Genomic DNA, 12,905 nt, shown 5'->3' with positions numbered 1-12,905 from the left:
AAAATAGAACATTTCCCTTTGTGGTTTTAAGAAGGCTACTGGTGTGCACTCAATTAAGCAGGTCAAGTGAGGTGAACTCAAAACCCTGGGCTGGGCTAGGCTGGTAAAGAGCAGACAGCAAAGGCGATATTCCACATAGGGTGAGCTCTGGAGGTGAGGAGGCGGCCTGAACCTTTCAGGCACAGGCAAGAATCAGAGGCTAGAGGTTTGGGAGGCAAGGCCTTGTGCCTACAGGAGCCAGGGGGAAGAAAGCTTTGAAGAGCAACAAGCGATGCTTTTGTTCTGGCAAGCACCAAGGTACAGTCTTTAGCTCATGGTTCTTCAGTTAATATTTGGGGTTTGGGGGAGTGGAGGAAGTAGAAGCAAGTCAGGAGGAAGGTTCCTCTATTAAAGCTCCTCAGAGGATAAAGGTTCATCACTGATTTGGCAGTAAGTGAGCTACACTTCAAATATCTAACTCAGAGCCAGAAAAGGGTTCAGAAAATTAAATCAGTGCAGTCATCTTCGAATGAAAGGTCTGAAGAGTTCTGAGATATCTTGGGCTGATAAAGCCAGCGCAGAAGGAATACGACAGTAATTTTTCAGTGTTATCACTGATCACTAGCATGCTCATAAAGTCGAGAGAGAGAGTGCTCAGAGAGGCAAAAATGATGCAACACATATTACAAATATAGATTTAGAGAAATCACTTCTCATATCGCAACTACTATAACTAAGAACATTAAATCTTATTTGGGATAATCTTTTCACAAACCTTTATTCATTCAGAAAGTGTCTGCCACATTCAAAGCACTATCAGGTCAAGTAGGTGCTGTGTGTCGAGCGTCTGTCTTCAAAGTTTACTGTCTAGTTACAGGAAATACGGTGTTTACATTGGGAACTATACAATGCTATCTCAATATCCATCTAAGAAAAACAATTTAAATATGGTAAGCAATTTGCCATTAGCTAAACAAGCTTCAGAGAAACACCTGTATCTGTTGTTTCTCTCTTTCAAATTCAGTTCCTACATGCCCCTTAGTTTAAGTGTCTCATCACTGTGAACATGCTTTCTCGATCACAAAAACAGGTAATTCTGGATATATACTAAGTGAGCCACCAGCTACTTCACCTACAGCTCACTTGAAGAAGAGAAATTTGATGCAAAGTTGAAGGAAAAAGTGGTTGTGATGGAAAAACTGAACAACTGTCTTTCAATCTACAACTTGGCACCTTCCTTAACTGTCAAAGATTTTTTTATTATGTAAAATTTATGCCACATGTTATGGTTTTAGAATCGACTCCATGATTTCTTTATGGAGAGATTTGTCCTTTTTTTTTAAGGTTTAATAAAACATGACCTGAGCAAAGCCTGACTTGCAGAGTTTTTCAAACTGTTTGATTATGACCAAAAATATAATTTTTATATCAAAAAGATATACATATGTACAGCTGCTCACACACTCATGTATTATTTCATTAAAGTGAAAGTGAAAGTGAAGTCACTCAGTCGTGTCCGACTCTTTGCAACCCCATGGACAGTAGCCTATCAGGCTCCTCCATCCATGGGATTTTCCAGGCAAGAGTGCTGGAGTAGATTGCTATTTCCTTCTCCAGGGGATCTTCCTGACCCAGGAATCGAACCCAGGTCTCCTGCTTTGCAGGCAGACGCTTTACCGTCTGAGCCACCAAATGACTCTTCTCATATTTTCTATTCTATTTTTGTAATGGCTATGGATGACCCAGTAAATTATTTCAAGACCCACAAAGCAGTCATGGCCCAGAACTGGGAAATCACTGGATGAGATATTAATATAAGATGCCCAATGGAATTATTTTCAGAGAGGTTTGTGACCAGAATCCTTCGTGGGCCTCTAGTGTTCATCCCTGGAAGGCTATGTAAAATGTTAGGAACAAAGGTCTTTTATTTGAATAGATGCAGCTCTGCCCCCCAAAGAGCTTGTTTATGAACTTAATCAGGACAAAACCTCTCTGTACTCATTTCCATCATCAAGCAAGTAGTACCAGCTCCAGGATCAAGATGGTTCAGGCCACCTAGACATGCCACCCACCACAGGAGGAGGAGAGTACTTACACTCCTCTCAATTTGGCTTTGCATTAACTTTGATAGGGACAAATAGAGGTTGAAGAATAACTAGTTTCTGTTTCCTGCAGTTCTGAGGCGTCTGTCCAATTGTGATTTTAAAAGTTACAGAATATAGTTGGGTCCAGATAAACAATCTTAATTTTAGGTAGACCCTAAAAAAATCATTTAACCTTGTAATAAGGTTTAAGTGATTGTCACAGAGGATTACAGAAAAGAAAAACTAATTCTGACCTACTGAGCTTATATAACTGGCAAGATGACATATCCATCTCTTTGTGACTCTATGGACTTGTAGCCTGCCAGGATCCTCTGTCCTTGGGATTCTCCAGGCAAGAATACTGGAGAGGATTGTGGTTCCCTTCTCCAGGGGATCTTCCCGATCCAGGAATCAAACCCAGGTCTCCTGCTCTATAGGCAGATTCTCTGCCATCTGAGCCACCAGGGAAGTCCAAGATGATGGAACACGTAACTAAGGTTTAGAAACAGAAATCACTCCTTCAGAACTTCCCTGATGGTCTAGTGGTTAAGAGTCTGCCTTCCAATGCAGGGACACAGGTTCAATCCCTGGTTGCAAAACTAATGACACAGGGCAATTAAACCCCTGCCACAACTAGAGAGAAACCAGTGCACTAGAACAGAAGGTTCCACCTGCCACAATGAAGACAAGATGCAGCCAAAAACAAACAAACAAATGCATATCTTTTATAACTTGACTGCTAATCTGATAAAAAATAAAACCTTTCTTAAAACAGAAAAAGCAGTCTCTCAATGCCCAACATTCCCCATCACTCATCACCCCTTATAAAAAAAAAATCACTCCTTCAAAACTGCATGCCATGTTGTCATAATCATAATGAAATATTCCCTTTTCATGCAAATCTATATGTAAAAGAATCGACCAAATAAATCAAATAGCTATAATAAAAATGCACAGGTTACATAATCAAAACCCCAAAGAATAATTCATTTAAAATAACCAACTTTGGTCACGTTACATGATGAAGATCGTTCTTTTAATGACCTTTTTTCCTGCTTTCCTTGCATATTTTTACTTTTTATTTTTGTAGCTGGCCATTAATGAATAATGCTGGAAGAAAAAGTTGATTTGCTTCTTTAATCATAACTTTTAATAAATATTTTAGACATTTTCAGTAACCATACCAAATACATGCTAGGATCACAACACAGTGAGAAGCACAACTGTCCACATACCAAATACATCCTAGGATCATAACACAGTGAGAAGCACATTGTCCACAGCAGGACTGAATGTGCTTTCCACTTTGGAAATTACAGGCATCGTTGCTTCTATCCTTCCCAAGACATCATTACTGCTTTCATATGATTTATGGCTAAAAGTATGAGAGATGGTACAAAGATCCTGTGCCAAATTCCCATATGGCATATAATACAAGCCAAACTGTGAAAACCTTGTAAATGTGGGGAGATCAGATTCATCAAAGAAAGGAACAAGAGGGTTCCAGAGACTGAGGAGGAAACTAGCCAGATAATTTTTAATAGGCATGTAATTCCAAAGCAGCAGTAATGAATGTGGTCCTGCCTCTGAACATACAACGCTTGAGTTAAACATAAGGGCAGTCAGCAAGAAATTAGGCAGAGATGATTTGGTACACCATCAATTAACTCTATTTATTCTTTCATTAATCTGCCTTTTTTTCTTTTTAGACTGAAGCTGAAATTGGTATCATAACTTCTTAAATGATTTCAAAACAGATAAAATTATATGTTTGGAAAGTCCCAATAAATACTAAAATAACTATAATTACAATGGAATATTGCAAATAAAAAGGTAAGAAGCTCTTTGAAAATATATATGTATGTTGCTTAATACCATCATGAAATATGTCAACCAAAATTAATAAGCAAGTGTTTATCACATCACAAATTTAAACACACATTTCTAAGATGTTGACTATCTTTGCACAGATTTCCTGAGTTCAATTCAAACGTTATTTACTATCTACAGAAAATAGATTAGATAAAACTAACATTCTGAAATAACTTGAGTAACAGTAAAGTGTAGGAAATGCAAACAGAAATCAATAGAGGAAATACGAGATTATAACTTGAGAGTTTTACTACAAAGGAGGGAAGCGAGGGAGATCATGCTGAGAAGCTAGAGAAGTCATGCTGAGTTGATATGGCTTGAGCAGAAAATAAGAGAACAAAAAGCTGGAAAAGGAAGCTGGGGTCATGGTGCTGAGAACCCAAGAGACAGGGAAAAGAAGACAGACTGTACATAAGTGCTGGTACAAGAGTGATAGAGCTGTGATTTGGGATGATTTATCTAGTTGTCTGAATAAGTAAGAAGTGATTAAATATCAAGAAGCTGAATGAAATGGCTATTAAAGGGAAGAAAATGAGACATGACCAGGATGTGAAAATGGTAAGCAATGATTATGAAGATGGTAAGACAATGGAGAGGGCAGAATCTTTAAGAATTAGCTACTAATTCTAAAAAAGGGTTAAAATTAAATAAAGAGATAGGGATAAATACATGCTTTTGTTATTAACAGAAATTAACAGACACTTCCAAAAGTGAAGTAATCTGTATGTGCGTTAGTCGTGTCCAATTCTTTGCAACCCTATGGAATACAGCCTGCTTAGGCTCTGCTTTCCATGGAATTTTCCAGGCAAGAATACTGGAGTGGGCTGCCATCTCCTTCTCCAGGGGATCTTCCCGACCCAGGGATTGAACCCAGGTCTCCTGCATTGAAGGTAGATTCTTAACCACTGAGCCACCAGGGAAATCATTATCTTGAGTATGCTAAATTCATTAGGTCAAAAAGATGCCCAGTTATATATCAAACAAGTAGTGACAAGTGCAAGCCTAAAGCTTCAGATTAACAAAATAAATCATTTGGAATTCGTAAGTACAGAGTTTGCAGCATAATTCATAGATGTACTTGACATAGAGGACACAGAATAAGCCTACAGCCAAAGCATCCAGGAGAAACCCTTGGTAACTCAGAGACCAAAGAAGCGTTCAGAGAAGTTGGCAGAAGACCTAGCAAAGTTGCTAAAATGGCACCACAGACAAAGAGGATTTCCAAATGGTAATATGAACAAGAGTGTCAAACTTTAAAGAAGGAAGGGAAGATTTTGCAATTATTACAATGCTGGAAAACACTGGATAACACTTTGCTTGTTAGGAGAATCATCTCAGAAGAGAATTTAGACAGATACAAAGCCACAGTGTTGATGGCCCAAGTGGTTAGAAAGCAGAAGCAAGATATTCTCCAATTATTTCATATGTACAACTTCAGATATGTCTCAGACATTCAAAACTTCTTTAAAAGATAAACAACTGATAATTGTATCGACCAACCAGCAAACACATTTATAACAATATTAACAAGCTTTTACCTTCTTGTGATTCTTGTAAACATTTCTGTGAGCAAACCCCTTTCCACAGAGCTTGCACTTGTAAGGTTTATCTTCACTGTGTATCACTTTGTGGGCACCCACTTGGTCAAGCCTCTTGAAAGATTTATTACAAATCTCACAATTATAGGGTCGTTTTTCTATAAAAAAAATGAGTGGAGACAATTTCATATCTATACAGGTAAAGGATAAAAAGGGAAACAGCCTTCTTTGCATTATTAATTATTATGGACAAGTCAACAAAAATATCATTCAAACAACTGGAAAAAAGTCTATTACCCAATCCATTAGATATGTGAGCCAACTCAAAACTCACACACAGAACATGAGCTTGCTCTTTTACTGACATATTCTGCCAACTAAATATATAAAGTAGCTTAGGTATAAAGATGAAATTTTAATTCAAGGAAAAAATTCTACTTCCAGATGAAAACCCTGCTGACTGGTATGAGCTGAAGTCAGGGTCACAATTCCAAACGTGAAGGGCAAGTGGTCTGACAGAGATGGAAGTAAAAGACAGACCTGCCTCCTGCACGGCCAAGGGTCCCATGAGGCCAAGCTTCCAATCTCAGCAGGAATGACACACTTAGGTTGCTGTGTAAAATCCATACGTATACAATATCCATGTAATGTTGACAACTAGATTTTTCAAGCAAAGCATATCTGAAGGCCACCGGTTTTTGATCTTCTATTTTCATTTGCCAAAAATATCTGTATCTGTCTCCAGATAAAGTGGCTATTCAAATACATCCTGAATTCAGTGGCCTCAAAGTACAGACATTCTAAACTTCAGAGACTTCATTAAGCAAAAGTTACTTTCAGAGCTGGATGTTTTTAAGTCTGTATAACAGACCTTTCATTCAAACATGCTTAAAATGAAATTACAGCTTTGAAAACTTAAGATTCTGAAAATGTATTTGTAAATTTCTCATTAACATTTATTAGTACCTTAGTTACAATGTGAACATATCTAGAAATGTTGGGACTCTGATTATTGAATCCCTGCTAAATGTCAGACACTCTGCTAGCAGGGTACATAGATGACCTCATTTAACCTGCACAGCAATTCTGAAAGGTAGGATATCTTTACACAGATGAAGAACACGAAAACTAAGGCTTAAGGAGGATTTGTTGCTATTGTTCAGTCACTCAGTGGTGTCCGACTCTGTGTGACCCCATGGACTGCAGCATGCCAGGCTTCCCTAACCTTCACGATCTCCCAGAGCTTGGTCAAACACATGTTCATTGAGTTGGTGATGCTATCCAACCATCTCATCCTCTGTCATCCCCTTCTCCTCCCGCCTTCAATCTTTCCCAGAATCAGGGTCTTTTCCAGTGAGTCAGCTCTTTGCATTAGGTGGGCAAAGTATTGGAACTTCAGCTTCAGTCATAGGAGTACGTAACAAATTAAATGATAAATCTGAAGATTTTTTATTTCATTTAGTCCAACCACATTTGCTTCAGAAATAAACTAAGGTCTAGAGAAGTTAAGTAACTTGTTCAGAATCATGTGGTCAGTCAGTAGCCAAGCCAGAACTAATAGCCAGGTCTCCTGATTACCCCCCTTTCAGAGCTCCTAAAAATGACAAGGTGAAGCTTTTGTATAGATTTCAGTATAAATGGAAAAATATGTGTTTTACCTGAGTGGGTGATCATATGACGCTTTAGCTGATTAGCTGAAATGAATTTCTTCATACATTCTTGACAATCAAATATCTCATGAATCTGCCAAAGGGTAAATTAACAGTTAACTGGCTGAGCCACAAAACTGTATAGGACTCAAGTATAAACATGTGGACAGTTGCCATTACAATACCTAAACTATGCATTATAATTCAACCCTGATTTGTTCACATTATCCTATATAAGAAATGAAAATGCAATAGATGGGAAAACAGTGGAAACAGTGTCAGACTGTATTTTGGGGGGCTCCAAAATCACTGCAGATGGTGACTGCAACCATGAAATTAAAAGATGCTTACTCCTTGGAAGGAAAGTTATGACCAATCTAGATAGCATATTCAAAAGCAGAGACATTACTTTGCCAACAAAGGTCTGTCTAGTCAAGGCTATGGTTTTTCCTGTGGTCTTGTATGGATGTGAGAGCTGGACTGTGAAGAAAGCTGAATGCCAAAGAATTGATGCTTTTGAACTGTGGTGTTGGAGAAGACTCTTGAGGGTCCCTTGGACCGCAAGGAGATCCAACAAGTCCATCCTAAAGGAGATCAGTCCTGGGTGTTCATTGGAAGGACTGATGCTAAAGCTGAAACTCTAATATTTTGGCCACCTCATGCAAAGAGTTGACTCATTGGAAAAGACCCTGATGCTGGGAGAGACTGGGGGCAGGAGGAGAAGGGGATGACAGAGGATGAGATGGCTGGATGGCATCACCAACTCGATGGACATGAGTCTGAGTAAACTCTGGGAGTTGGTGATGAACAGGGAGGCCTGGTGAGCTGTGATTCATGGGGTCACAAAGAGTCAGACACGACTGAGTGACTGAACTGAACTGAATGAACATAAGTTACCTAGTAGAACATGATCATTAAAAAATGTAAAACTGTATATTTAAATATGTAAAACAGATGACCTGTTTCTGAAATACATAAGTTTATACTCTGCAAAAAATTATACCTAATATATACTAAGTCTCTGTTATACACAAATTTAGACTTGGAAATATGCCAAAATTTGGCATATTTGGAATGGATATGGAAATGGAATGGAAAAACTTGCCATTAAAAATATTCCCTTTCCAGTAGTCAACACTACTTAAAACTTAAACATATGTAGTAAAGATCTAAATATTAATTACCATGAAAGATAAAGATATGATTCTGAAAACTGTGAGTGTAGCTCACAACAATACTCCCACAGGACAGGAGGCTAAAAATCTTCAAGTTTTATTAGTTTTTATGAGTTTCATAAAAATATATATATATAAGGGGTATAACTTTAGCAATCAACCAGCTAAATAAAGGTTACAACTAAGTTCAGCTCTTTCTCTCCCAGATACTAAATTAGAGAAACTGGATAGGCAGTATGAAAAGCACTTTAGTTTGTTATCATAAGCATGTAAAAAGAGCAATGTGCTGCAAGCAGCCTAATATTAGAACTGTTGATCATCCCAATGAAGAAGAGCATCCTACTGTTTTGCTGAAGACTGAAAACTCGTCTTGGTGAAGTCGTGGTTTTGTTTCAAACTCATTCAAGGTAGAGCTCACAAAACTAAACCCCACACAAGCACTGGCCATTTCTGCAGGACACCAATATATTATGGCTATCCTTGCAGAATATCTAAGGGCCACTCCAGAGTAGAAGTCAAGGGAGAGACCCTGAACTGGGACAGCAATGAGTAAAGAGAGGAGGACTGGAAAACGGCTCCCTTGACCTCAGTGACCGTGGAAGCACTCAAGACAGGGACACGCAGAAGGCGCCACCGGGAAGGGAAACAGAAGCTGGTGCAAGGCTGACAGGTCCCTAGTCTGCAGTGTGTGTCTCAACCGTATACCCAACCACACGGCGGTCTGAGGCTGCCATCAGCCTTCTGCTTCTGTCAGGTCTGATTCTTGGCGAGTCAGGGAACAGAGATGGGAAAAGCAGAGAAAAGATAAACAAGACAGAGCAGAATGAAGTCATTCCACTGGACTCTGACGTAGATCCTTGCTTATATGCGGTGGCTTCTAACCTTGAAGGCAACTGTACAGGCTCCAAAGAGTCCTATGGTTCCTCAGAAAACAGGGTGGGATGTACACAAGTACTCAGAAGGCAAGGACCACACAGTACAGAAGGGAAGCCTTCAGTCTAAGCAGTTTTAAAGGGCACATCTTCAGCCATCAAAGATCCTGTACATCTGCCTTCAAGGTTAGAAGCCACCGCATATAGGCAAGTCTCACACGTTTCAGTGAAGAAGAAAGCAACAAGGGTGTTGGAGCCTCACAGAAACAGAACAGAGCCATCTAGGTTTCAAAAAACACCAAATCTATCCCATCACTTCTCTATCAAAGAATGGAGCATTACACCCCTAAACTTTTTCTTACTTCAAATATTGGGGAGGGTCTTCCCAGCTTTCCCAGTTTCTTGTTACCTTACCTATTTCCCTGAGGAAATTCTGCCTGTATAAAAAACCTGGTGTACTTTCATAAAACCGGGTGTCTTCAGTTTTTCCCTGGTCTTTAGAGTTATTTAGATTCTATAGAACTTATAGGAAACACTTTATACTTGTCAGGTCCCCAGGTTAAAAGCTTTGAAACCATCTAAATCCTCCTCCTTCTGATGACAAATTTCTCAAGTATATAGTCCATATACCTGCTTCTTCCCCATCTTAGGAGGACGTCAGGACCAAGACTGGAGAGACCCACAAGCAAAAACAGGTAATCATGGTTTCCTAGAGCAGAGACTCAAGAGCAGAAACTGCTTAGGAATTAGTGCTGGGGTTTTAAAACCATTCTGAAGGAGATTTGGACTGTGAAGAAAGCTGAATGCCAAGCTGATACTTTTGAACTGTGGTGTTGGAGAAGACTCTTGAGAGTCCCTTGGACTGCAAGGAGATCCAACCAGTCCATTCCAAAGGAAATCAGCCCTGGGATTTCTTTGGAAGGAATGATGCTAAGGCTGAAACTCCAGTACTTTGGCCACCTCATGCGAAGAGTTGATTCATTGGAAAAGACTCTGATGCTGGGAGGGATTAGGAGCAGGAGGAAAAGGGGACGACAGAGGATGAGATGGCTGGATGGCATCACTGACTCGATGGACGCGAGTCTGAGTGAACTCCAGGAGTTAGTGATGGACAGGGAGGCCTGGCATGCTGCGATTCATGGGGTCACAAAGAGTCGGACACGAATGAGCGACTGAACTGAACTGAACTGTACTGTTTGTTTAAAGATAATAAGAACAGATTCATATTCTTAAACTCTGTAACATATATCTTTTATAATAACAAGCTACAAACTCATGACATGCCTTCTGAGACATACATAAATGAAAACATATTTAGTTTATTTTTATTTTCAATGTTCTATTTATATTAATATATACAAATTTTAAATTCTTTATCCATAAAAAACTGGCAGCTGTTGCTGCTGCTGCTAAGTCACTTCAGTTGTGTCCAACTCTGTGCAACCCCATAGACGGCAGCCCACCAGGCTCCCCCATCCCTGGGATTTTCCAGGCAAGAACACTGGAGTGGGTTGCCATTTCCTTCTCCAATGCATGAAAGTGAAAAGTGAAAGAGAAGTCAGTCGCTCAGTCATGTCCCACTCTTAGCAACCCCATGGACTGCAGCCTACCAGGCTCCTCTGTCCATGGGATTTGCCAGGCAAGAGTACTGGAGTGGGGTGCTACTGCCTTCTCTGATGGCAGCTGTTAAACTACTACAAAATATATTGGTTACTTAACTCTCACTGCTTTTGTGGAGAAGGAAATGGCAACCCACTCCAGTATTCTTGCCTAGAAAATTTGATGCACAGCGGGCTACAGTCCATGGGGTCGCAAAGGGTCAGACATGACTGCGTGACTGGGTGTGCACGGCTTTCAAAACATGAAACATTTTTAAGGGCTGAACTGAACTTTAATATTTCTAAAATTATAAAATACAGTATTTACATGAAAGCACTTTTGTGTTGACTCTCTTATTCATAGTAGAAAACTCAACCGAAGATATTTTCAAAACTCCTATAAAAGTTTAATAAAACACATTTAAAGTGACAATGATACTAATTATGCTTAATGCTAAGTAAAGCATTTTATAAAATGTTTATAGCTTACTAAATTGATATGAAGAATAATAACTCATAATCTGATGTCCCAATTTAAATAAGTTCCAAGAAGGATCATACTATATCTTACTGTAATATAGGACAGGACATAGTAAGTATTAGTCTAGTTGTTGTTCAGTCAAAGTCGTGTCCAGCTTCTTGTGACCCCATTAACTGTAGCACGCCAGGCTTCCCTGTCCTTCACCATCTCCCAGAGTTTGCTGAAACTCATGTCCATTGAGTCAGTTTTGCAGCTGAAGAAGGAGAAGCTCTATACAGTCAGCAAAAACAAGACCGGGAGCTGACTGTGGCTCAGATCATGAACTCCTTATTGCCAAATTCAGACTTAAATTTAAAAAAGTGGGGAAAACCATTAGACCATTCAGGTATGACCTATATCAAATCCCTTATGATTATACGTGGAAGTGACAAATAGATTCAAGGGATTAGATCTGATAGACAGAGTGCCTGATGAACTATGCACAGAGGTTCATGACCCTGTACCGGAGACAGGGATCAAAGACCATCCCCAAGGAAAAGAAATGCAAAAAGGCAAAATGGTAGTCTGAGGAAGCCTTACAAATGGCTGAGAAAAGAAGAGAAGTGAAAGGCAAAGGAGAAAAGGAAAAATATACCCATTTGAATGCAGAGTTCCAAAGAACAGAGGTAAGAAAGCCTTCCTCAGTGGTCCATGTAAAGAAATAAAGGAAAACAACAGACTGGAAAACACCAGAGATCTCATCAAGAAAATTAGAGATACCAAGGGAACATTTCATGCAAAGATGGGCTCAATAAAGGACAGAAATGGTATGGACCTAACAGAAGCAGAAGATATGAAGAAGTGGCAAGAATACACAGAAGAACAGTACAAAAAAGACCTTCACAACACAGAAAATGACAATGGTGTGATCACTCACCTAGAGCCAGACATCCTAGAATGCGAAGTCAAGTGGGCCTTAGGAAGCTATGGAGGTAATGGAATTCCAGCTGAGCTATTTCAAATCCTAAAAGATGATGCTGTGAAAGTGCTGCACTCAATACACCAGCAAATTTGGACAGCTCAGCAGTGGCCACAGGACTGGAAAAGGTCAGTTTTCATTCCCATCCCAAAGAAAGGCCATGCCAAAGAATGTTCAAATTACCACACAATTGCACTCATCTCACACCTAGGACAGTAATGCTCAAAATTCTCCAAGCCAGGCTTCAACAATACGTGAACTATGACCTGTGAACTTCCAGATGTTCAAGCTGGATTTAGAAAAGGCAGAGGAACCAGTGATCAAATTGCCCACTTTCACTGAATCACCAAAAAAGCAAGAGAGTTCCAGAAAAACATCTACTTTGGCTTTTTTCACTATGCCAAAGCCTTTGACTGTGTGGATCACAACCAACAGTGGAAAATTCTTAAAGAGATGGGAATACCAGACCACCTGACCTGCCTCCTGAGAAACCTGTATGCAGGTCAGGAAGCAACAGTTAGAACTGGACATGGAACAAAAGAATGGTTCCAAATAGGAAAAGGAGTACATCAAGGCTGTATATTGTCACCCTTCTTATTTAACTTACATGCAGAGTACATCATGAGAGAGGCTGGGCTGGATGAAGAACAAGCTGGAATCAAGACTGCTGTGAGAAATATCAATAACCTCAGATATACA

General features: G+C 39.6%; 1 protein-coding gene across 5 annotated transcripts in view; it reads right to left on the bottom strand.

Annotated features, from left to right (window-relative positions):
* The window catches only part of PRDM5 (PR/SET domain 5), a 264,482-nt gene that overhangs the window by 129,455 nt on the left and 122,122 nt on the right, over positions 1-12,905 (bottom strand). For all 5 annotated transcript variants that reach the window (XM_040237380.1, XM_040237381.1, XM_040237377.1 and 2 more), the window contains 2 exons: positions 7,132-7,216; positions 5,474-5,631 (listed from right to left, as the gene is read on the bottom strand). In XM_040237380.1, the coding sequence (XP_040093314.1) occupies positions 5,474-5,631; positions 7,132-7,216 (243 nt within the window). The remainder of the gene's footprint in view (positions 1-5,473; positions 5,632-7,131; positions 7,217-12,905) is intronic.

This window comes from Oryx dammah, unplaced genomic scaffold, assembly GCF_014754425.2.
Source record: "Oryx dammah isolate SB20612 unplaced genomic scaffold, SCBI_Odam_1.1 HiC_scaffold_3, whole genome shotgun sequence".
Lineage (NCBI taxonomy): Eukaryota > Metazoa > Chordata > Mammalia > Artiodactyla > Bovidae > Oryx > Oryx dammah.
Note: the sequence above shows the minus strand (reverse complement) of the source record. Positions and strands in the feature narration are given on the sequence as shown.